Raw genomic sequence first — 25,211 nt, 5'->3', positions numbered from 1 at the left:
GCACAGTGGTTAAGCGTCTGCCTTCAGCTCAGGGCGTGATCCCAGCGTTCTGGGATCGAGTCCCACATCAGGCTCCTCCGCTGTGAGCCTGCTTCTTCCTCTCCCACTCCTCCTGCTTGTGTTCCCTCTCTTACTGGCTGTCTCTATCTCTGTCAAATAAATAAATAAAATCTTTAAAAAAAAAAAAAAGCATGGCTTTGGGTGGCAGGTGGGTCTGACCCGGTTTTAGCCCACCTCTGCTACCTGGGAGCTCAGTGACTCTGGACGCGTAGTGCCCTTGTTCACAAGATGTTAGTGATTAGGGTTGCGAGAATCAAACATAACAGTAAAGCTCTGAGCACAGAGAGATGTTATTTCTTAGCCCCATGGCCCGCTGTCAATATTTATCCATCTTAGTAATCTAATGTTAGCTCCAAAGGAGCCCAAATCCCAAGCACATGCCAACAGTATTCAGTTTTAGAACCTTAATTGGACAATTTAATAAGTCCCAGAAGGGGTCACTAGCCACCTAGGACCCTTTGTTTGGAGCATAAAATAAGGACTTTCACATAACACAGATCCTTCTTCCAGCCTTTCACCCATCCCCCATTGTACGCTCTTTTGAAAATTCCAATTAAAAATTATCCAACTCAACAAGTTTTAATGAGTGCTAGTTGTGTTGTGCGGTAGCTGCTTAACCAATTAGCCTGGAAGACCTTCCTCTTTTCCCTCTAGAAAGCTACTTTTTAATTCCTAATGAGATCCCTTTTGGGTCAAGCTTTCCCCAGCCTCCGACACAAGAGCCTCGCCCACCTCTGGGCTCCAGGAGCTCGGGACTCCTCCTGGAGGCACTTCTGTGAGCCAACGCACAGCCGAGCTTAGGTATGGCCACACCTCTCCCAGCAGACTGTGAAGCCCTCCAGGTGTGTGCCCTGCACCCAACAGATGCTGAATCGAGGTGACTGGGAAAGATGGAGGGGCCAGGACGAAAGGCCCGAGGGCAGAAAATCAAAGTTACCTTTGTGTTTTCCACCTAGTTCAAAGAGTAGGCTGAGAAGGATAACGCACCACCTCAGAGGAGAAGGAGAAACCCAGTGGTCAAAGGTCAAGGGAAACTGGAAACGTTGATCCCATCACTTGACAACACAGCAATTGCGTGGGATTTAATTTTTCCCCCCATTGCTTCTGGACAGTACACCGCACACACTGAGCACTCAATAAATAGTTGTTGCATAAATGAATGAATGTTTTTTCTCTCCATTTCTTTATCAGACTTTTCTTTGTTCTACCTAACCCCACTCTTCAGCCTTTCCCCTTTCCACCTGATGCACAAAATCACCTCCCTCCTCCCTTCCTTTCTCTTTTCCTCCTTCGCTCTTTCCCTCTCCCTCTGTCTCACCCACTAAAGCCATCTATGAGAGAGAGAGAGAGAGAGAGAGAGAGAGAGAGAAGTGTCATTTCTAGTCTACAGAGGAGAAAATGGAAATTCAAAAGCCCAAATCTGGGTACCGATGGTCACACAGCTACTAAGAGGTGTGTAACAGGTAATGTCATATTGCCCCAGATCCTTTGGCCATTCTTGCGTGCTCTAATCCATGGAGTTCTCCCCTCTCAGCAGCCAGCACCTGCAACTTCCTCCCAGGGCTGCCCCAGGACACCAGCGCTCCCTCTGCCAGTGGACATGGAAAGCCACAAGTGCCAGGAGTTTAAGCCTCCCCACCTCCCCACCCCTGAGGTGGGATGCCAGCCCTTAACTAATGACTGACAGGTGTGAGGGCATTGGGACTACAGCCCCCTGGCCTTCCATGGGGACAGCTCTCTTGTGTGACCCCCACTGGCCCCAGATCAGCCCAGGCGATTAAGCCAAAATGACCCTCAGCCAATTCCCCTTGAGGCTGCACCCTGGCTTGTCTTCCTCCTCTTCCCTGCCCATTTTCCCTACTCCCAGACCAGTGTCCCTTGGAAACCTTCCTAATAAATCCCTTTCACACAAATCCTCATCTCAAGCCCTGCTTCTGGAGAATGCAGCCTAAGGAAAGCTAAATGCAGGATTCAAACCCACGCCTGTCAGACTTCAACATTTTTTTTTTCCGTTATATTGTGCCTGAGATGCTATTGCAAACGTATGGTTTGCTCTTCACTAATTTCACAGTCATTAAAAAAATCAAATGGCTGGGCGCCTGGGTGGTTCAGCCATTAAGCGTCTGCCTTCGACTCAGTTCAAGATCCCAGGGTCCTGGGACGGAGCCCTGCATCCGCCTCCCTGCTCAGCGGGAAGCCTGCTTCTCCCTCTCCCACTCCCCCTGCTTGTGCTCCCTCTCTCGCTGTCTCTCTCTCTCTGTCAAATAAATAAATAAAATGTTTAAAAAAAAATTGAACGGCCACTGTAACTTCAGGTGCCTTACAGACAAATATGACGTTTCAGAAGCTCTATGCTTGCTTATTTCTTTTTACTATAATTATATGTCTCTGAGACAAAAGACCTTTGACTATCTTAGCAAAGTGAAGGAAGGGACTCCAAGAAAAAAGTTACTGTTTTCAACTTGTCTTCGTAATTGTCTTATACCTGGGTCCGTAATTAAATAGGCACTAGAATGGACTTCATCTTTTAACGTGATCTCTTCTTAAAATATTTTCATCATATAAGGAATAGAACTGCATTGGAGGAATTCTAGGGGGGAAACGAATCCAAGTACTCAAACCCACCCATTCATAATTCCCTTCAGTGTTTTCCTATCCCTCTGACATGGGTACAGTCTTATTCAAGCACGTGGAGCCCCTGGGTCTCCCGTTAGCCTAATTTCTCATTTTGTGACACAGTCCTGTGGTTGTCATCTTTAATGCTTGCCTGTTGTTACACCCAGAGGATAGATGGTAGCCTGTCACCATTTTTATCCCTTTTCATATTTCATGATTGTAAATGGTGGCGCCGAACAGCGTTGTGAATATGCCGTGTTGTTTGGCGTCTACCCTTTGTCCATATTTCAGATTATTTCTTTAAGAGAAGTTTCCAAATCTTGAATCAGCAGATAAAGGTATAAAACGTGAGGCTTTTGAAGTACACTACCCCAGGTCTTCAACCACACTCAAGTGCGTACCCACTTATAAGCCGACCTGAAACAAAGATTATTATCCCAAGTCATGGTGACTTGTTTGTTAATGAATGAGGTCTGCTCTAACTAGATGAATTCATTTTAAGTCTCTCCATTTAGTACAAAGGTCTGGAAACCTTCTCTAGAATTATACCAAACCTGTGGCATCCCTCGTGAAAATGACTAAGAACCTTAAGGGGACATTGCATTCATCCTTAAATGGATATGGCTCCTTTCTTAATTCTAAGCTGTCTAATTGCTAAGCATTTCATGGAGGGATTAGTCACTGGGCTTGAGTTCCTAACCGAATCAGTCATTTTACATGCAACAAAACACAAGTCAGGACATTTCAAAGGCTGATGGAGGCTAACTGACTTGGGTGTGTGTTTTGTGCGTTTCTGAATGCCTACATCTTCAAAAACAGAGGATAAAGTACATTGACAAGATAAATAAACAAGAGAGAATTCCTGTTTTCTCAGTCACCTTGAAGTTGGCCAGAATTTACCCCAAAGTTTGGTATTTGTACTTATTAACCTGAGAAGTACTGCTCCCTGAAATTGATTTTCCAGGACGATTTGGACTTCCAAGAGATCGTGTCCCATTATCGTCAAGCACAGTATGAATGTTATTTATTTTTTTTTTTTTTGAGCATGCTTAATTGTTCCATCTTCTTTCGGGCAAGTGGGAAAGTACAATAAATAAAAACCTGCAATTATTCTGAAGACCAGGGGTACTTGCTACTACATGTAGAAGAGAGAATTTTAGACTGCTATTACAGCTTTTCGCTCAGCCCCCCATAAGAATTCTAGTGAAAGGGGCGCCTGGGTGGCTTAGTCGTTAAGTGTCTGCCTTCGGCCCAGGGCGTGATCCCGGAGTCCTGGGATCGAGTCCCACGTCGGGCTCTTCCGCTGAGAACCTGCCTCTTCCTCTCCCACTCCCCCTGCTTGTGTCCCTTCTCTCGCTGGCTGCCTCTTTCTCTGTCAAATAAATAAATAAAATCTTAAAAAAAAAAAAAAGAATTCTAGTGAAAAAGTGGAAAAACGCACCCCATTTTCCAGATGCATGATTCCAGACGATACGAGACATTCATTAGATAAACATCCCACTGATCAACTGTATTTTCTACCTTTGAACTGTTTGGGTTTTTCCCCCACCTCCCCGCCCCAATGAAGCAGCTTGTTTTCCCTTGCATTCCAAAACTCTGACAAGTGCCAACCTGCATTTTATCTTAAGAGAGAATTTCATTATTGGGTTAACTTTGTAAAAGGCAAAATGGACAAGTCACTTGACAGTGCCTTTCTCAGTGAAATGAGAAGAGCCCCGATTTGCTTCCGTCCACACAAGTTTGCCTTCATCCCAGCGGGTCACAGCCTTGGGACCGCGTGTGGGGTGATGACCTCGGGGGTAAATGCTTCTGCAATGGATGCCCCACCTTGGCAGGACTTTTTGGGTTAGGTGATCAGGTGGGTAATCCTAATTAAAGCCCCATCCGAGCTCAAACTTCACAACCAAACAAACCAGTTTTACAACACGGAGGAATTTAATTTGGCCTCACACTTGCAGTGGAAAAAGAAACACAGAAGAAGAAAAACGCTGGCAGGTGAGCTAACAAGGCAGCTAACTGTCCTTGAGACACACTGCCAGCCTGATTCAATTAAGAAACATCAGCGGTCTAATGACAGATTTGAAGACAAAAGGTTCAGATGAGCCACAGTTTCGTGACCGCAGCCAGGCAAACCGTGAAATTTCCAACCCGGGTAAGAGTCCCTTCGATATTTAAAAAAAGTACAGCAAAGTACAAGGAGAGGCTGGCTTTGCAGGCTTTCTTGCACATCTAACGAACAAGAAGAGCCCAAGCCTAGAACACAGCCAAACCCTAATCTCAGAGCAAAATTCCATTTAAGCCTGAAGAAACCTATGTGGCTTTCCTGGGTACAACAAAGCACACGAAATACCAGAGGTTTGCTTATTCTTCCTTATCCTGGGGGATGAACAAAATCATGGCTGAGGTGCGCTTCGCCTCGTCAGTCCCTCTTACCTCTGTCCCCTTCCAGCTCCTCTCGTGAAAAAAAGCAAACCAAAACACTACAGTGAAAGACACTTGGGATGTGCCAAGTATTTTCTCTTCAAAGCTAACTTGAGAAAGCCCCGCGATGGCAAAGCCAGTACCAGACTCTGCCCTGAGTGAGGACTGCAGTGCCGTCCACTTACCTGTGATCAGCACCGCCTTCTGCTCCACAGGTAACAGCTCCTGACCGGACAGGTAAGTGTACGTGAGGAAACAGCACAGGAGACAGAGGAGCAAGCCCCAGGAGAGGGGCAGGCTGAGCAGCAGGTAAGCCCCTCCCCAGAAGCCAGCCAGGCAGACCACCTTTCTGCCAGCCCGCCCTGGGCTCTTGAGATGGCAAAGAGCTAGTCCTCCCAGCACTACGGTGACAGCCAGGCAGAGCCACGCGGTCCCAGAGAAGGACGTGCCCATTCTCAGAGACACGCTGCACCTTTGCGTTCTCGGGACCAGTGAGGCAAGTGGGCAAAGGCTGGCTGGAGGCAGCCTGGGTTATATGAACAGAGAGGCAAGAAGGGAGGGGGAGAAGGCAGTTCCGGCACCCTTCGAATGAGAATGGATTAAGCACACTCCTACAGGCACGTTTTTTCCAGTGGGTCATTGAAGCCGGTGAGTGGCTTCATATAAATACCAGAGCACTTCCTATTCAAGAGCTCCCCCAACGCCACCTGCACACATGACATGTACACACACCCACAACAAACGCACCCATGTTATTTTTTCGTGACCTCTGGTGAGATAACTAGTTGGATAATAATTGACAGAATTCAATCTGAACGGTGAACAACAAAACCTTTTAGCTCACAGGAAACTTCTGCTTTAGGAGCCCAAGTGTGACTGTCAAGTTCTTTTTCGGACTGGGGGTCGGGGACGGGGGGGGGGGGGGGGGAGCATGGGCACGTGTGTGTGCGTGTGTGCCCACGTGCGTAAATGCAGGCAACCAGAGAGGTTCGGAAGATCTGGAAGGGGAAGGCCGTTCTGATTTTGTTTGTGTCTGCATGCCATCTCCCGCCTGTGTCAGGCTGAAGTGTTGGACGGTGAGGGAAGATAGAATACAGAGGAAGAGATTCTTGGCAGATGACAAGTGTGCTGGTCTTGCCAGAAAGGAGGTATGCCAGGCAGAGATACGAACAACAGTAATACAGTTATAATGGTCAATATCGTTTAGGCCAGGGGCCACATTCCACTATTTATTCATTCGTTCTCTTTTTTGAGACCCTATTCTCTGCCACACTCGGCTCCAGGCATTGGGACTCAGGCATCAGTATGCCCAGTCTCTTTGAATACGGTATCTTCATGAGGGAGGTTGTATCGTCGTTAGTGATTTATAAGGGAGGACCCCGAGGCACAGAGAGGTCAAGAAACTTGCTCAAGGGACACCTGGGGTGCTCAGTCAATTAGGTGCCTGCTTTCGGCTCAGGTCATGATCCCGGGGTCCTGGGATCGAATCCTGCATCGGACTCCCTGCTTGGCGGGGTGTCTGCTTCTCCCTCTGTCCCTCCCCTGCTTGTGTGCTCTCTCCCCCGCCCACTCTCTCAAATAAATAAATAAAATCTTTTTAAAAAAAACCAGAGACTTGCTCAAGATCACACAGCAGTGGAGTCAAGCAGCCTTGTTTCAGTGGCTCTGAGCCTCTCCTCTACCTGCTTTAGGCAAAAAATAAAACACAGTCAGTATGTTATGAACTAGCCTTCCCTGCTTTAGCCTCGTTTGAACTTCATGAAACACTCCAAGGTGGATCACTGTACTCACTTACAGAGAGGGAAACTGCGGCCGCCAGAGGGTACATTCCTTATGAAAGAGCAGGTGCATTCTGACCATGCCCGTGACCCACTGGCTCAACAAAGAGCCCACACTTTGGAGACTTGCCACCTTACTGACCACCAGTGACAACACCGACAGCCCCAGAGAGCACCGCCCCGGGGCTTATGGCTTATCTTATGTGTGCTAGGCACCTGGCGCAGAGGCACACAGAATTCTGATAAAGGCTGGGTGTTGGCATATCTGGAGAGACGAGAAAAGATCTCACTTGGAAGTCGGACTACCTGTATTCAAATCTAACCTGAGCCCTGCCACTTACTAACTAGGAAGTCAGGAGGGTCTACCTCTCTACACCCCTTCTCAGCTGTAAAATAATAAGGGTACCAAGGTAAAGCGCTTAGCTCATCCCGCCTGGCACACCAGAAGGAGTCTTATAAATGCTGGCAATTCCTGCTTTTTATTTTTTAAGATTTTTTAAATTAATTAATTAATTTATTTATTTATTCATAGAGGGAGAAGGAGGAGGGCAGAGGGAGAGCAAGAGAAAATCCCCAAGCAGACTCCCCACTGAGGGGAGAACCCAACGCCGGGCTTGATCCCAGGACCCTGAGATCATGACCTGAGCCAAAATCAAGGGTCGGATGCTTAACTGACAGAGCCGCCCAGGTGCCCAATTTGTGCTTTTGAAACAGGAAAGGAAGAACTTCAGGAGTAGAATAAAGTGCCCAATGGGATATATACTTGTCTCCCGATATGGCAGAAGTCAGCATGGGCTGAAGGGCCAGGAAGAGGGCAAGGACTCCACTGACGAGGGGTGTGGGGGAGGCAGGACTTTGGGGGAAACGTACCCAGCTGTCTATCATGGAGGAAGGTAGAGAGCATTTTGGACAGGGAGTTGGGGAAATTGTCTCTGCCCTCAGATGAGCCCTGCTCACCTCCCCTCGGCCAGCTCCGTTAAAAGGCGGCCCTCCTGGGCTCAGGGCCATTTCCAGGCCCTGACAGGTGGGAAGCAACGATTTGTGGACCTTGGTCTTGTGTGGGGCAATGTCTCCTCTTCTCTGCCTGCCCAGCCACATGGACACCTGAGGTGGGCAGATGTTGCTGGCTCCAGGCCAGGAAGCATCGGTGAGGATTTGGAATTCCCTTGACTAGACCTGAGATCTCCCTCCTTCCGCACACCCCGTTCCCTCCTGTCGGCTGCGTGCATACCCATCCCGGGAGCGGGAACCTCTCCTGGGCCTCATGGACTCACCACCCCGGGAGGATTCCGTCAGGCTAGCTCTGGTACCGGATGGCTTTCCAGGTGAGGGTGCAGGACTGGTGATGGCTCCTTGCTGTGGGCCTTGGCACTTTCCCAGTGACTCCCACACCGGGGCCGGGGTCAAACACCCCTGCGGGTTTCCTGATGTGGGCACATCCACCGAAAATGAAGGAAATCTTCTCCCGGTGGCAGCCCACTTGGCTTCTCAGCGGCTCAGTCCTGGGGTTCCCAAGGAGAGGCCAAAAGCTGCCATGACACGGAAGTCTAGGTAGGGCTGCTCCATGCCCCCTGACGGGGCAGGGGTGCACAATATTAGGATGGTGAGTTGCAAAGCCCCGTGGAACTGAGTTCAAACCCTGACTCTGCCACTTAGTAGCCCTTCCTGAGGCTCCATTTCCTTTTCTAAAGAAAGGGAACCCAGCTCCCTAGGGTTTGGGTTTTTGTTGTTGCTGGGTTTTTTTGTTTGTTTGTTTGTTTGTTTGTTTGTTTTTCAAGATTTATTTATTTGACAGAGCGAGAGAGTGAACCAGCAGGGGGAGGAGCAGATGCGGGAGAGAATCCAAGTGGACTCTGCACTGAGCATGGAGCCTGACGTGGGACTCGATTTCATAACCCTGAGATCATGACCTGAGCCAAAACCAAGAATTAGACACTCAACTGACAGAGCCACGCACATGCCCAGACACCTGGCGCTGACAGGAGGACAGCCACTTTTCTCACTGTTAGGAGCACACGCTGCCTCTTAGCCCTTTTCTTCTGGGCAGAGGGAGAGGTTCTTGCGAGTCCCATCATCACACATTCATTTCTTCATTCTTCCCCTTGCCATCCTTCAGACACCTGCTTCCCTGTCACTTTACCACCCAGCATGAATCTCTTCCATCACCACCATATTCACCCCTTCCCTGCTCTTAGCTCCATTCATAATTCTGAACATAGGGTTTTTTTTTTTTTAGGTTTTATGTATTCATTTGAAACAGAGAGATACAGAGAGTGAGAGAGCATGAGCAGGGGAGAGGCAGAGGGAGAGGGAGAAGCAGACTCCCCACTGAGCCAGGAGCCAGACATGGGGCTCGATCCCAGAACCCTGGGATCATGAATTGAGCCAAAGGCAGATAGATGCTCAACCGATTGAGCCACCCAGGCATCCCGAGACAGAACTGTCTTAAAAATAAACTATGTTCAGGGGACCCTAGGTGGCTCAGATGGTCCGGCGTTGGGCTCCTTGCTCAGCGGTGAGCTTGCTTCTCCCTCTGCCTGCTGCTGCCCTTGCTTGTGCTCCCTTGCATGTGCACACGCACTCTCTCTCAAATAGATAAATAAAATCTAAAAAAAAAAAAAAAGACTGTTCTGTCTCCCCTACTAGACAATGAACTGAACTTCATGAGGGTGAGACCCATATCTGTTTTTTGGTTTTTATTCACTGTGCACCAAATGCCTAGCCTAGTGCCTGTCCCATGGCATGCACGTAATTAACATCCTTTGAAGGAATAAAGGAAAGAGCACATCTTTCCTGGGCGCCTTCTAGGCGGCACATTCCGCACCAGCCTTGGGGGAATTCAGCAGTGGAGAGTATGGACCCAGGTTCTGACCCTGAGTGTAGCTGCCGCAGGAGCAGTGAGTAGCGGGGCTTGGGTGGTGGGGGAAAGGAAGGCTTTTTACCAGCTGGGCAGACAGATGGAGCTGCAGAACTCTCCAGTGAGAACTAGCCCAACCCCTTCTGATCCCTGCGTGAGGACCTTAGGGTCCTGGTCCACCTGAGCACTGCTCTGCTTCTGAACGAGGACCTCCCCCATCTGGCTGAGCTGATTTGTATCTCCTTTTTATCCCCATCATTTTGTTTTAGGGCTGTCCTTGACACCATCCTTGCTTGCAAGTGTCCCATTTTTTGCAAGCTTCTTCTTAACTTTCCCAGGGGAAGGAGCCAAGTGGACCAAGTTATTCTCACTAATGATGCCAGCAGCTCAGTGTGCCACTTCCTTCTGCTGGCAGAGCGCCTTTCGGAAGTCACCTTTGCAGACAAGATATCTTGCCCATAAGAAAGGAGTCCCAACCTGGGCCAAAACAAACAAACAAACAAACAAACAAACATTTCTGAGAATCCTGAAATGAACACTTTCTTAGAACCAGTGGCCCTTGAGTTTGGAAGGGAGTTTGAAGTAACTTTGCATTAGATTCTCTCTGTAACATCTCCACCAAGTGGTCATCTTGTCAGTACACCGCTGATCACAGGCCCAGCAAAGCCTCTGAAGGCTGACTTTCCAGTTGAGGATATTCTTATAAAGTTCTCCTCTAGACCAAGTTTGATCCTGGGATCTGTCTTTTCTTTGCCACTTGGAGTCACACAGACCACATCTAGTCGTTATTTCTTTCAGGTATTTGAAGATTGAGCTCTTCCTGCTCCAGGCTGAGAGTCCTCCATTCTCTTAACTGCCCCTCATAGACATCACAATGTGTCTTATCTGGCGCAAAGTGCCCGAAGTAACCACGTGGTTAAGAGTTGAAACACTTGGGGCACTTGGAACACTCAGCCGGTTAAGCGGCTGCTCTCAGGGTCCTGGGATCGAGCACCACATCGGGCTCTCTGCTCACCGGGGAGTCTGCTTCTCCCTCTCTCTCCCTCTGTGTTCTCTCTCTTCAAATAAACATAAAATCTTAAAAAAAAAAAAAAAACGGAGTTCAAACACTTAAAAAATGATGTTGTTGCCGTAACTGAAGAACATGTCATTATGGTGAGTGTGGCATGGTGATGGCGTGATTCACCAAGCAGGCAATGACCACGTGTTGAAGTCATGGTAACCCAAACTTCAAGGTATGGACAGGGTGGGACAGGTAATAAGAGATCATCTGTCTCACAGACATCAGGGTGGTCTTGCTGGTAACACAAGTTTTGTTGTGATTTTCACACTTATAGACGATAACTAATGTCTTAAGTGTTGATTTTTAATTGTGTAAATGTTATATATCTCATTATCTATTTCATACAGTGGGAGAGAAAAATGCCAGGAGAAGACAACCAGAAGTTGGTGCTGGATCAAGTCTTTGTTCTGTCATTGACACGTGTGGGGTGAAGACCGAAACTCCACAATTATCATTAATTCCAAATAGGTCTCATATCTTATGTACTGTATAGGGTTTCAAGGATCCTTAGCAGCCTGGCCTTTCTTAGAATGGGATCCAATTACTTCTTCCCTGAAAAGCTGGACCAAGAACCGGGCACAGTATTTTTCACTAGAGTGCAAACAGTTCAGAATAGAGCAAAATTATCACCTCCCCTGGCCCTGAAGCTACATTTTTACTCATGTGTCCGAAGACTTGTTCGCTTTTTTGACAATTGACTCTTGCTCAGTTGACTCTCACTGTGTTTGCTATCAAATAAAATTCCCAGTTTTTGTAGGAATTTCATCATTTAAATTTTTTTGTTGTAAAATACATGTGGAGAAATTGCCCAAAATATAAATGTAAATAAATACCCGTGAGTCCGTACTGACATAAATAAATGATGTAATAAATGAATAAGTGGAGGAAAAGAGACAAATGTCCCACATGGAAAAATTCCAAGTAACCTACGTAGATATTCTGCACTCAAGGAAGTGACACAGAACTCACACTGAAAGAGTTTGGTTGCACAGGTGGCTTCCTTCTGAGGAGCACAGCATGGAGACAGGGAACAGAGTAATCTGACGCTGGAGAAACCTGACAAACACAACCTCAACCAGGTCATCAAGGTCAACATCGACAGTGATAAGTCATGTGATGAAAATGGCCACTTTATCATTGCAGAACATTCTACAAAAGTCTGATGAGCACTCTTAAGGTTATCCGAAACAAGGAACTTCTGAGAAATGGTCACAGTCAAGAGGAAACTAAGGAGCCAGGAGCAGTTAATGCCGTGCGAGACCTTGGATGGGACCCTGGAGCAGAACAAGGACATCAGGTAAAAACTAAGGAAATCTGAATAAAGTATGAACTTTAATGAGAATGTATCTGAATCAGTTCATTAGCTGTGACAAATGCCCCATACTAATGGAAGATGCTGTGAGAACGGGAAAGTGTGTGTGGGTATACAGGAACTCCATTCTGTCTTCAAATTTTTCTGTAAGCCTAAAGCTATTCTGAAGTTAAAAGTTTAACTATTTAATAATATATAAGTATGATAAATACTAATAATTTTAAAATAATATAATTTAGTGTTTTAGATTTATACTTCCATATGAAGATATAATTTAAACTTTTTATTTTAGAATAAATTTACAAAAAATTCTGAGGATAGTAGTTTTATTTATACATATACATATGTAGCAGTATATGTATATAAATTTTTATATAATTACATGTATAATAATATATGTATATATCCCAATGAATGAAAGAAATTTTAACACCCCCTTTGTCAAGAAGAAGAACATTGTCAGCAACCCCCAGAAACCCCTCTCATGCTCCCTCCCAATTACTCTCCTTCCTCTCTTCCTCAAAAGTAACGATTATCCTGACTTTTGACAGCATAATTTAGCTTCACCTGTTTTTTTAAACTTTATATAAACAGAATCATATGATATTAATGTCAGCTGGGTCACTCAACACTGTATAGATTCATCCATGTTGTATGGATAACTCATTTTTATTGCAGAAAGCAAGGGTTGGCAAATTACAGCCGATGGGACAAACCTGGTCTGTTAACATGTTTTGGTAAATGAAGTTTTATTGGAGTACAGCCATGCTCATTTATTTACTTATTTCTGTGTCTGCTTTCCTGCTACAATGGCAAAGTTGGTTAGTTGAGAAACAGATCATAAGACCTGGAAAGCCAAAAATATTTACCATCTTGTTCTTTACATAAGCATTTTGTGAACCTCTGCCGTAAAGTATTTTGTTGCATAAATATACCTCTTTTTGTTTCTCCATTGTATTAATGGGAAAATGAGTTCTTTACTTTGCTGGCTATCATGAATAGTGCTCCTATAAATATTCTTTTTTTAAGATTTTATTTATTTATTAGAGAGTGCATGCATGCATGCAAGCTGGGGGAGGGGCCGAGGGGGAGGGAGAGAGAATCTCAAGCAGACTCCATGCTAAGCACGGAGCTGGAGGCGGGACTCAACCTCACGACCCTGAGATCATGACCTGAGCCAAGATCAAGAGTCATGCCTGGCTGACTGAGCCATCCAGGTGCCTCTGCTATAAATACTCTTATAAACATCTCTTGAAGCACATGTGTATCCACTGCCCTTGAGTACATTCAATGGAATGGAACTATGGAATCCATGGCATATGCATGAATTCAGCTTTAGTGCCATGTTTTCCCCAAAAAAATGATTGCACCATTTCCAAGTAGACTTTGAGAGTTCCAGTTGCTCCATATCCTTCCTCAAGTTTGATGTTGTCAGGCTTCTTCATTGTAACTATTCCGATAGGTCTGCAGTTGGATCTAATTGAGTTTTAAATTTCTTTTCTCTGATGACTAATAATTTTGAAAACCTTTTCATATGTTGATCGGCCATGTGATATTCTTTTTGGGAAGTGCTTTATCAAATTTTTCCTAACTTTTTTAGATGGATGATTTTTTAAACCTTTTTTTTTTTTTCAACTATATGCATTTTGAGGCTGTGCAATACTGTTAAGTATGTGTGAGCTGCATTCGCCATGCTTGGTGTGTACTATTTTCATTATTGTTCAATGAAAAATGTTTTACAATTTCTGCTAGGATTTGTTCTTTGTTACATGGATTATTTAGAAATGTATTTTATAATTTCAGGGGTGCCTGGGTGGCTCAGTCAGTTAGGTGTCTGCCTTCAGCTCAGGTCGTGATCCCAGGGTTCTGGGATCAAGCCCCGAGTTGGGCTCCCTGCTCAGTGGGGAGTCTGCTTCTCCATCTTTCCTCCCCCTGCTCATGCTTGTGTGCTCTCTCTCTCCTCTCTCTATCTCTGAAATAAATAAATAAAATCTTTTTAAAAATGTATTTTATAATTTTGTATGGGAAATTTTAGTGATATCTTACTGCACTTTCTAGCTTAACTTTACTCATGTTGAAAAGTATATTATGTGTGATTTCAGTCCTTTGAAATAGCTTGAGTCTTGCTCTGTGACCCATCACATAGTTGATTTCTGTGAACGTTCACATGTGCTTAGAAAGAATGTTTAATCTGTGGTTGGTTCCACTTATCCCTGCATATCAATTAGGTCTTTTCCATCCCTCTAGTTTCAATTATGCTGTATTCTTACATTTAAGATATGTCTCTTCAAAGCACCAGATACTAGGGTACTTGTTTTCTTTTTCCCTATAACAGTCTTTGTCTTTTAAGCAAACAACTTAGTTCATCGACATTTCATGTAAGTATTGATATGTTTAGTTTAAAGCTATCCTTTTACTGGTTACCTTCTATTAGTTTTTTCTATTCTTTATTACTTTTCTTCTACTTTCTTGACTTCCTTTGAATTAATTTTTCTTTGTTATTCTTCCACCCATCCCCCTCATTACCTTGACATGCATGCACTCTTTGTGGTTCTTTAAACAGTTGCTTAATTGACTTACCAACGTCCACCATGACTTGGTATTTTTGCTCCCTTGTAGATCAGGCCAGGACCTTTGAACCCTTGCACACCACGCCCCACCATCCTGAGTTATATGTTATAGTCCTTATAAAGGGACCCCCACAGGATGTTATTACATTTGTTTTATACAGTCAACATTCATTTGGCTTTTCCAACAAGGTAGTTACCCTTTTGCGGCTTCTCATTCCTTCCCATTCTCTCCATGCTTGCCCTTGAGGTCATTTTTCTTTAGTATTTCTTTTTCTTTTTTTTTTAAGATTTATTTATGTATTTGAGAGGGAGAGAGACTACGGGGAGGGGCAGAAGGAGAGAGAAACTTTAGCAGAGCTTGGGGCCCGCAGCAGGGCTTGATCTCACAACCCTGAGATCATGACCTGAGCCAAAACCAAGGATCAGATGCTTAGCCAACTGCACCACCCAGGGGCCCCCTTCTTGAGTATTTCTTTAACGTGGGTGCTTGTGATAAAATCTGTTTTCGTGTTTCTGGAAATGTCTTCATTTCACCATTTTTGAAGGATATTTTAACTTCAAGGGCATAGAAGTTCAAGTTAGCATTTGTTTTCTTTCAGCATTTTGATGTCTTTGAGGAAATATGTTTTTATATTTTATCTGGCTCTATTGGATAAGCTCTCAGCAAGAGAAGCGATCCTAATTATCTTCCTTGCCATTAGCAGAAGCAAAGTTCCTAAGTCTTTCTTATACCATCTGGTAAGGCTCAGCTCTCCCTGTCCTTCTATGATATTTTATTTGTATCAAAATTAAAACCCTGTTAAATTTCTTGTTATTACGATTGGGTCCACTATCCCTTCCTCCTGGTGACATATCATGGGAAAATCCAAGGGAATGTTCCATAGCTTTATAAGTGTTGAAGCAAGACGTTTCATAAGACGTTCATTCTTTCACCACATGTTTACAGAGTTCCCATGATGTTCCAGGTGCTGTTCTTGGTGCTGAGAATACAACAGTGAGTAAAATGACTTGGTTCCTGTCCTCACGGAGAAGCCTAAATTCTAATTCGGGAGACAGACCAGTAAACAGACAATTACAATATAGCTATGAGAGACATATCTCTGGAAATCTTTCAGGTTGATATTACTCATCTGACATTTCTTTATCTTGCCAACAATGATATCAAAAGTGACTTTGTCAAATCCCATGCTGAATCCCAAATCTGTGTTTACTCATTCCACTAATCGGTAGGGTCATCCTAATCCGACATATTTACTTATTGGTCAGCCATGTTAGGTCCTAGTAACTGTCCAGTCCTCTTCTAAGATTACCCAAACCACTCTTTTTCTAAGAGCCATGAAGAGAATCAGTTTCCCCTCTGCTCCATGGTTTTCAGAAGACATTTTCTCTTTTTAAAAAAGACAAAAATTAGGAGCTTAGGGCTTTCAGAGCTCAGAAGCGCTTCTCAGAGTAATTAATCTATAAATATGCTCATGACATCAAAGGTGTTTGCTGATAAAATCCAAATCTGGATTTTAGCATTATAGAGAAAGTTATCCTACCTTTAAGTTTAGAAATGTTTTACATTTTTTAGTTTCTATACTGTGTAATCTTCTTACAAATCTTTGGTGTGATTCTGGCTGATAATTTCCTGGGTGTGTAATTAAATAATCGGACTGCAACTAAAAAATAAAATTGCCTAGATCAGTACTTCCCAACTTTCGTACTTCATAACCAGGACAATCTTTTTAAAAGGAGAGAGATGTACATTGAGTCTCCATTATTTAACTTTGCCAAGTGAGAATGCATTTAAAAATCAACTATCAACAGTCTACAAAAGAAAAGGTATTTTAACACAAAAAAAAAAAACCCAAAAATGCACACAGTCTCAGAATGAAATGTGGTCTCATACTGAATAAATTTAGCTTTATGAGAAATTTTCTATGCTGTCTTCACTCTTCAGAGAGCACCCCGCAGATGGCAAAAGTTTTGTCACTAACTGTCAACAGGGAATGAATTGCCATTTGGGAACCAAAGTGAGAAAGCTATAGGGCCCTGCTCCTAAGACAATAGAATTTCATACTCATGAGATGTAGGGAATAAGTTCTAGATTCTGTGAACAGGAGATGGCATGCTAAATCCTGATATTTCTGTCTGTGCTCTTGTTCTTGGGCTCATTTCTCTCTCTTCTCAGCGCAAACCACAGCAAAGAACAAAACAGCATCAAGGACAGAAAAGTCAAACACACACACATTAACATAAGCTCATTAGCCCATTTCCCTTGCCTCTCCTACGTTGTGTATCAAAGCAATAACATGAGTAAAGAGCCAGCTTGAAAGATCCCTGAGTTCTATTTTGACACTGTGTGTCAAAACAATAACAATAGGGAGGGGGGAGGCGGGTGGGGGGATCGGGTAACGGTGATAGGTATTAAGGAGGGCACTTGTGGTGATGAGCCCTGGGTGTATACAGAACTAATGAATCGTTGAACACTACATCAAAAACTAATGATGTACTGGGGCGTCTGGGTGGCACAGCGGTTAAGCGTCTGCCTTTGGCTCAGGGCGTGATCCCGGCGTTCTGGGATCGAGCCCCACATCGGGCTCCTCCACTATGAGCCTGCTTCTTCCTCTCTCACTTCCCCTGCTTGTGTTCCCTCTCTCGCTGGCTGTCTCTATCTCTGTCAAATAAATAAATAAAATCTTTAAAAAAAAAAAAACTAATGATGTACTGTATGCTGGCTAGGTGAAAATAATAAATAAATAAATAAATAAATAAATAAATAAATAAATAAATGTTTTTAAAAGTACCCAAAAAAGAAAAAAAACAAAACAAAAAACAAAAAACCCCAACCCAATAACATTAGTAAAGAGCCAGCTTGAAAGATCCCTGAGTTGTATTTTGACTTATCCGCGTTTTTTACTGACACGGGTTCTCTACCTATACAGCTCTATTTCTCATGAATACATTAAGGAATCAACATGTATAAAAATATTTCTGCCCATGCCTCCAAATCACTCTCCTTTCTTATTCTCCCTTAAATGCCTTGAAATTAGTCTACATCCTCTGTCATCACTTCCTTTCCTCCCTCGTGGGAAGGGCCAGAGTGTGAAAATTCTACTCTGAATTGAGGGGGATAACGGCAAGAAAGACCCATTCTCACTAGGCAGAAGGAAGTCCGCGTACCTCCTTCCACGTGGGGTGGCCAAGCCCGAGCAACCGTTCCGCCAAGGCACTGATGATAATACAACTTCTGGAAGCAATTCTTAAATGTGCTCCAGAGATAGTAACCAGTTTTCACTGGCCCACGGTGAGATGATGGTCACCAGTAAGCACATCAGCTGAGTGTTCATAAGATGGAATTCATCAGTTTCAAGGATTATAGCCTTCCTCTCTTTTTGGCATTAAAATATATTTGGGTGAATGAAATGGTGGTGAGAGGATACCACAGTTTAGTTGTTGTTTCTGTGTTGATGCCCTTACTTGGCAAAATTAAAAGCTGGCAAGCCTACATGTCTCCCCAGATTTGGGTCTGAAATCTTAACCAGTGTTCAAAATTCAAAAACGTGGGAGCCCCACTAGTAGACAGTATGGTAGCTTTGAGTTAGCTAAGTTCTGGGTGGAAATCCAGCTCTGCTGGTTACTTGACCGAGCCACAGTCTCTGACCAAGAGTGGGATAATAATTTGTGCCTCATGTTGGTTATAAAGATAATCTCCGTAAAAGACCTGGTATATCAGAGTTCTCAATGGCAGCCATTGTCACAAGAATCTTTTTGGTCTCAACAAGAGCTCCTTTCTTTCGGTTTCTGTCCCTTTTCTTGGGATCTGCAAATTGAGAAGCAGGGGCCGAAGGCAACCAATGTACAGTTTGGCATGGCTTGTCTCATATAGTCGTGGCTCCCGGGCTGAAGTTTCACAGAAGGAAACACACTTGCATCTGTGTCTCCAGAAGGGAGATTAAATCTTGGATGAGCCTATTAGGAAGACAGCATTTCAAAATTTGGGAGCACAGCTGAATACCAAAAGTAAATTACACTATAAGCCAGATGTTCCAGGAACAACTTCTCCGTTTTTTTTTTCTTTTGCCTGAAGGGAAACTTTTCGTTCATAAAGAAAACAATGAGCAGAAATTGCTATCGCAAAATTGTTCATGGTTATTTAAGATGAGCCCGTTCGAAAATAATCAAAGATGTGCACAATGATTTATAGAGGAAGTTGTTCATTTCAGTGTTATTTATCATATGTAAAACATAGAAGCATCCTAAATGGCTAACCATAAAGGATTTGTTATATAAATGACGGTACTTTCATTTGATGGACTGCTATACAGCTATTAGAAATCATGTTGTTGAAGAATATTTAATGACTTGCGAAAATGTTTGCAATATTTTTTGAGCAAGGAGAGCAGGTTACAAAGTAGGAGAATCTGTCGTATGATCACATTTTATGTCCTTATAACACAGATATCAGCTGGAACTTCCTAGTTGGGATCCAGCTAAGATTGGCTCGAATTCCCCATCTTGTGGCCTGGGGTCGTCAAAGCCTTGCCTAGATTCTTCGAGATCCTAGAGACATCTCATAGTTGCTTCTGCCTCATGTCAGTCACTGCTTCTCTCTACCATTCTGAACTCAGTGTGAAACTCAACTTCTCTTTTCTGTTTGCAAAACAAAATGTATAGCAGCAAAGTCAACTGTAGCAAAGTTCCTCCTAATTTTAATGACCTGGGAGTTGGGCCTGGGAGAGAGGGAGGGGTGGAAGAACCATGTACATCACTGTAAGCGGGTGAATAGTGGCTCCAAAAAGATACGTCCATGTCCTAACTCCACAAACCTGTGAATGTGACATTATTTGGGGAAAAAACGGTCTTTGCCAATATAATTCAGTTAAGGATTTTTTTTTTAACTTTTTAATTTTTTTATGGTGAAAAAGTCTATGTTTCGATTTAGCCAACTGGACTCAGTTGAGATGATCCCAGTTTGGTTGGCAACATCCAAAGCATCATCGTCAGGAGCCATTTGGACATATGCCTTCTTCTCTCCATCAGGCCTGATCAGGGTGTTGACCTTGGCCACGTCCAGGTCCTAGAGCTTCTTCACAGCCTGTTTGATCTGGCGCTTGTTAGCCTTGATATCCACAGTGAACACAAGTGTGCTGTTGTCTTCTATTTTCTTCATGGCTGGCTCAGGAATCAGGGAGAACTTGATAATGGCATAGTGGTCAAGCTTGTTTTTCCTGGGGGTGCTCTTGTGAGGATATTCGAGCTGCCTTCAGAGACGCAGTGTCTTGGGTCATAGGAGGGTAAGTCACCTGTGGATCTTTTGTGTGTGTGTGACGGTGGATGCCTTTCAGCACTGCTTTCTTGGCCTTCAAAGCCTTCGCTTTGGCTTCGGCTTTGCGGGGGGCAGTGGCTTCCTTCTTCAGCTTCGGCACCATCTTTGTGAAAGGAAGTGAAGGATCTTTAGATTAGATCATTCCGGATTAGGGTGGACCCTATATCCAATAACAGGTATCCTTATAAGAGATAGAAGAGAAAAACACCGAGGGAAATATGGGGTGAAGGCCACGTGAAGATGGAAGCAGAGATGGGAGAGATGTGGCCAAAGCCAAGGAACATGTAGAGCCTCCAGAAGCTGGAGACAAGGAAGGTTCTCCCCTAAAGGCTTCAGAAGGAGCATGGCTCTGCGCCTACCTTGACTTCAGACTTCTGGCCTCTGGAGCTATAAGGGAGCACATTTCTGTTGTCTAAGCCACTCAGTCTGTGGTAGTTTATTATGGAGACTAACACAATCACCACCGTGCATGAAACAGTGACAGGAACTCTACCTACTAAGAAGGTCCTTTATGTCCTCCTCTCTTCACCACAGTGGACTTCACTGACCTCATAGATGGTTCCTTGAGCTTCTCTCACTCTCTCTTTAACCCCCTCCTCTTCCTCTTTTCCTTACTGTGGCACGGCCTTTCGCTTCACAGCTCACTCTGCGCCTACTCCCAACAAGCACCTTCCAGAAGCACTTTACCACAGCCTTCCACATCTCAGTGAGGGCAGCTTCATCCTTCTAGTAGCCCAGCACACTACCGTCGGACTCCCCTGCCTCAGCTCTTTGACTCAACCCACATTCAGTCCATGAAGGAATCTTGCTGGCTCTGCCTTCGAAATATACCCGGTGCCTGACCACTCTGCTGCTTCTAACCCGGTCCGAGCCGCTATCACCTCCCACATGGACTGTAGCAAGAGCCTCCTGCTACGTCCCTCAGAGGCCACCCTTGGTTCCTCTCTGTCTGCTTTCAACCCAGCACCAGAGAAATCATTGTATAACCTCAATCCTGTCACACCACCCTTCTGCTGCAGACCCACCAAAGGCTCCCCATCTCGCCCAGAGTAAAAGCCAAAATCGCCTTAAATGGCTTCAAGCCTGGGTGTTTGGGCCCCTGTAGCTCTTTGACCACATCTCTGACTTCTGTCTCCTCATTTGCTCCATTGTAGTCGCAAGGGCCTCCTCGCCACTCCTCAAACCCACAGGCACACGCCTGCCTTGTAGCCTCGCTCCGCTATTTCCCTCTGCCTGGAATGCTCTTGTTAACTTGCCTAATTCCCTCCTCCTATATGTCCTCGCTCAAAGGTCTCCTGCTCAATGCACCCTGCCCCCACTTCCTTTCCCCTTAACACGCTCCGCATTTCCCCATGAAAATAACCTGAGCAGCAAATGCATGGCAACAACAAATTCTACAATCGGTCATCTAGCTACCGAAAGCAAAATGGTTGTCGCGAGGGTGATATTTAAAATGAAGTATGAGGGGCGCCTGGGTGGCTCAGGCAGTTAAGCGTCTGCCTTTGGCTCAGGTCATGATCTCAGGGTCCTGGAGTCGAGCCCCATGTCAGGCTCCCTGATCAGTGGAGAGTCTGCTTCTCCCTCTCCCTCTGGCCCTCCCCCCCAAGCCAGCTCGTGCACTCATTCTCTTTCTCTCAAATAAATAAACTCTTTTAAAAAAATGAAATATGAAATTTTTTTCCCTAACTACTGATCATTGTCATTGGGGGCATATAACTCAGAAAGAACTCATACTTCGATTTGGCTGATTGATTTGGCAAGGTGGAATGGCCTTGCCAATTATACGATGATGGATTTCTTCCATAAGTTGAGTGAGGTAAATCGGTGACAAAGTTGCTGTAAAACCTATTTAAGAAACTTGATAAGATTAAAGTATTTTAGCAAAAATACAACACTCACAATACGGCATTTGTATTGAAATTAACTGTTTTGATTTACCCAACTCTGAGCACACCTGGTTAAACCAGATGTCCCTGAGTGGCAGGACAGCGGCCACCCCACAGAGCCACCCCACGGATAGGCAGGAGCCTCTCCCCGTGCTCTCTTTCCTTGCACATTCCCAAGTCCTGGGGTCCATGTGGTGCCCTGGCATTGCCCCATTTTGTGTCCTACTCTCGCTCAGCTTGGCCTCATTCCACAGGACTCGAGGGAGTGGTGTTTTAAAATTTTTTTTAAATATTTTATTTATTTATTTGACAGAGAGAGAAAGCACAAGCAGGGAGAGAGGCAGAGAGAGAGGGAGTAGCAGGCTCCCCGCTGATCAGGGAGCCCGACGCGGCACTCGATCCCAGGACCTCAAGACCATGACACAAGCCAAACGCAGATGCTTGACTGACTGAGCCACCTAGGCGTCCCATGAGAGTGGTGTTTTTAGATGCTGGGAGGGGACGAAGGGAGTGAGAAGGGAGCTCTGCAGCCTGGCCTCAGGATGGATTGTCTCTAAGAGATATTCACACTCTGAAAATGACCAAAATTAACACTCCAACACCCTGGGGTGTTACTCTTGTTAGGAGGCCTCAGGAAAATAGGAAGGAAGCAGAAGTAAGAGGAAAGAGAGAGGAAGTAAGAGGAAAGAGAGAATGAGCCCGAGATATTTTGCAAGGCAAAAGTAAGCGGCTACAAGAGAGAAGGAAAAGAAGGGGATGACAAAATGACAGCCAGTGCCGGGTGTTGCTGGAGATAAGGAGTACACCTGTGGACATGAGGTTCAGACAGGTGGGCGTCCCCATAAATACCTCCCAGGGGCACGATCATATATGTCTGGGAGTCCCTCGTGCAGGGTTAAGAGTTGAAACCAAGGAGCGCCTGGGTGGCACAGCGGTTAAGCGTCTGCCTTCGGCTCAGGGCATGATCCCGGCGTTCTGGGATCGAGCCCCACATCGGGCTCCTCCGCTATGAGCCTGCTTCTTCCTCTCCCACTCCCCCTGCTTGTGTTCTCTCTCTCGCTGGCTGTCTCTATCTCTGTCGAATAAATAAATAAAATCTTTAAAAAAAAAAAAAGAGTTGAAACCAAGATAACTAAAGAGTTCTTTCAGGCAAAGGGTGTAGATGGAGAAGGAAAGAAAGCTGGAGGTTGAATCTTGGGTTTTACCTAGTTAAGAGCTGGGAAGAAAGTGCAAAGGAGGCAAAGAAAGAAGATGGAGAGGAGGGGATGAAGGAGGGGGAGACGGAGGAGGAAGAGACAGAGACAAGCATAAACAGGGGAGTGTTAGTCAAAGGAGAAGGGGTTCCGAAGGAAAAGGGGGAGAGTGATACTACCAGTGACAGAAATTAAAATACTAGGCAACTAGCAAGGAGAGGTTCTTTGCAAAAAGGAAAATCTAACAAATGGTAAATGTTAATTTGTCTTGCATAACTGAATCCCTGATGAAACATCTGTGCAAGAATGGCATTTCGTGTCATATAATGAACTCGTCGCACTCGCAGGATTGCCTTTAGTTTTGTAGACGCAGCTGAATAGGATACACGTTGCTTTTCCAAGAAACACCACCTGAAAGCTCCTTACAAATGAGGAGGGAGAAAGAAAAGGAACTTCATTTCTGTGCCGTGCATACCTATTCATATCGTATTGTACTGCCATGCTCTCTGAGGGAGGAGCGCCTTTGGGTATGCTGTGGGTTAGGTAAACACCCACTAAATATTGATGCCTGCATAATTAGAATGACTAAAATAATCCTGGCATAAAATTACCCTAGCAGTTAGAAGAGAGACAAAATGAAGTAATTTGATCATGAAAATTAATACAAGTCGACTCTCGGTTTTCAAGGCAGCTAATTGGAAGCCATTTATTATTCAAAGCCCACTTTTGCTCGTGGTTTGCACTCTTTTCTCCTTGCCCTGAGAAAGAGGAAGATGGGAGGAGAGGCCCGGGGGCAAAGCTGACATATGGGGATGGTGGAAAGGAGAAGTATGCTTACTTCTCTAAGCGGCTCCTCATCTCTTACCTGTATTGATTTTGTCATCTAGGACGTGCGTCTGTGGGCGTGGCCAGTGGAATTGGCGGTCCTGTTCTCTCCTGCTCAAATGACATTGCAATTGCAACAAGACAGACATTATTGTGGATGTAGTCTTTTTTTTTTTAAGCTTTCATTTATGTATTTGTCAGAGAGAGAGAGTGCACGAGCATGGGGAGAAGCAGGCAGGGGAGAAGCAGCCTCCCCACTAAGCAAGGAGCCCGATGAGGGACTCAGTCCCAGGATCCTGGGATCATGACCTGAGCTGAAGGCAGGGACTTAAGCGACTGAGCCACCCAGGAGTCCCATAGTGTAATCTTTTTTAAATAAGTTTTATTGAGCTATATTATTCACATATCATAAAAACCCACCCACGGAAAGGGTGATTTACGAATCAGTGGTTGGTAGTGTTCACAGAGTTGTACCGTCATCACAATATTTCATCACTGTAGAAGAAACCCTATTCCCATTAGCACTCACTCCTCATTGCACCCCATATGTCCCAGCTGCTGGCCACCACCAATCTGCTTTCTGTCTCTACGAATTTGCCTATTCTGGACATTTCATATAAATGGAATCATGAAGTATGTGACTGGCTTCTAAAACTGGCTAATAAAAACACGAGCACACCGTTTTCTAGGTTCATCCGTGGTGTAGCATGTATCAGTACGATGGCCCCTGACCTAAGACTTAGGATGGTTCGACATTTGATTTTTCAACTTTACCATGGTGAGGAAGCAATGCGCCTTCAGTAGAAACTGCACTTTGAATTCGGAATTTGGGATTTGGATCTCTTCCCCAGGCTAGCGATACTAGCAATATTTAGGGTGACCCTCTCTCACAAGGCTGGGCAGCAGCAGCCAACGCTCCCAGTCAGCCACACGATCACAAGGATAAACAACTGAGTCACTTACAACCATTCTGATTGTCACTTTCAGTATAGTATTTGATAAATTACATAAGATACTCAACACTCTATTATAAAACAGGCTTTGTGTTAGATGATTTTGCCCACCTGTAGCCTAATAGAAGTATTCTGAGCACATTTAAGGTAGGTTCAGCTAAGCTACATTGTTCAATAGGTTAGGTGACGTAAATGTATTTTTGACTTAGGATATTTTCAACCTACGATGGCTTTCTCAGGACATAACCCCACTGTAAGGCAAGGAAGGTCTGTACTTGGTTGCTTTTTACAGCTGAATAATATTGTTTGTATGGATGTACCACGTTTTATTTACCCATTCACCCAGTGATGGACATTGGGATTATT

At 44.7% G+C, this 25,211-nt stretch overlaps 1 protein-coding gene and 1 pseudogene across 1 annotated transcript in view; both read right to left on the bottom strand.

Annotated features, from left to right (window-relative positions):
• Positions 1 to 5,779, bottom strand: part of HSD17B2 (hydroxysteroid 17-beta dehydrogenase 2) — a 76,956-nt gene extending 71,177 nt beyond the window's left edge. The window contains exon 1 of the mRNA XM_026495314.4: positions 5,283 to 5,779. Coding sequence (XP_026351099.1) covers positions 5,283 to 5,550 — 268 coding nt within the window. The 5' untranslated portion in view covers positions 5,551 to 5,779. The remainder of the gene's footprint in view (positions 1 to 5,282) is intronic.
• A 13,409-nt stretch (positions 5,780 to 19,188) lies between these two features.
• Positions 19,189 to 20,091, bottom strand: LOC125283316 (60S ribosomal protein L23a-like; annotated as a pseudogene).
• Between the last annotated feature and the right edge of the window lie 5,120 nt (positions 20,092 to 25,211).

The sequence above is a fragment of the Ursus arctos genome, unplaced genomic scaffold (genome assembly GCF_023065955.2).
Source record: "Ursus arctos isolate Adak ecotype North America unplaced genomic scaffold, UrsArc2.0 scaffold_19, whole genome shotgun sequence".
In the NCBI taxonomy this organism is placed as follows: Eukaryota; Metazoa; Chordata; class Mammalia; order Carnivora; family Ursidae; genus Ursus; species Ursus arctos.
This window is presented reverse-complemented; position numbering and strand designations above follow the sequence as displayed.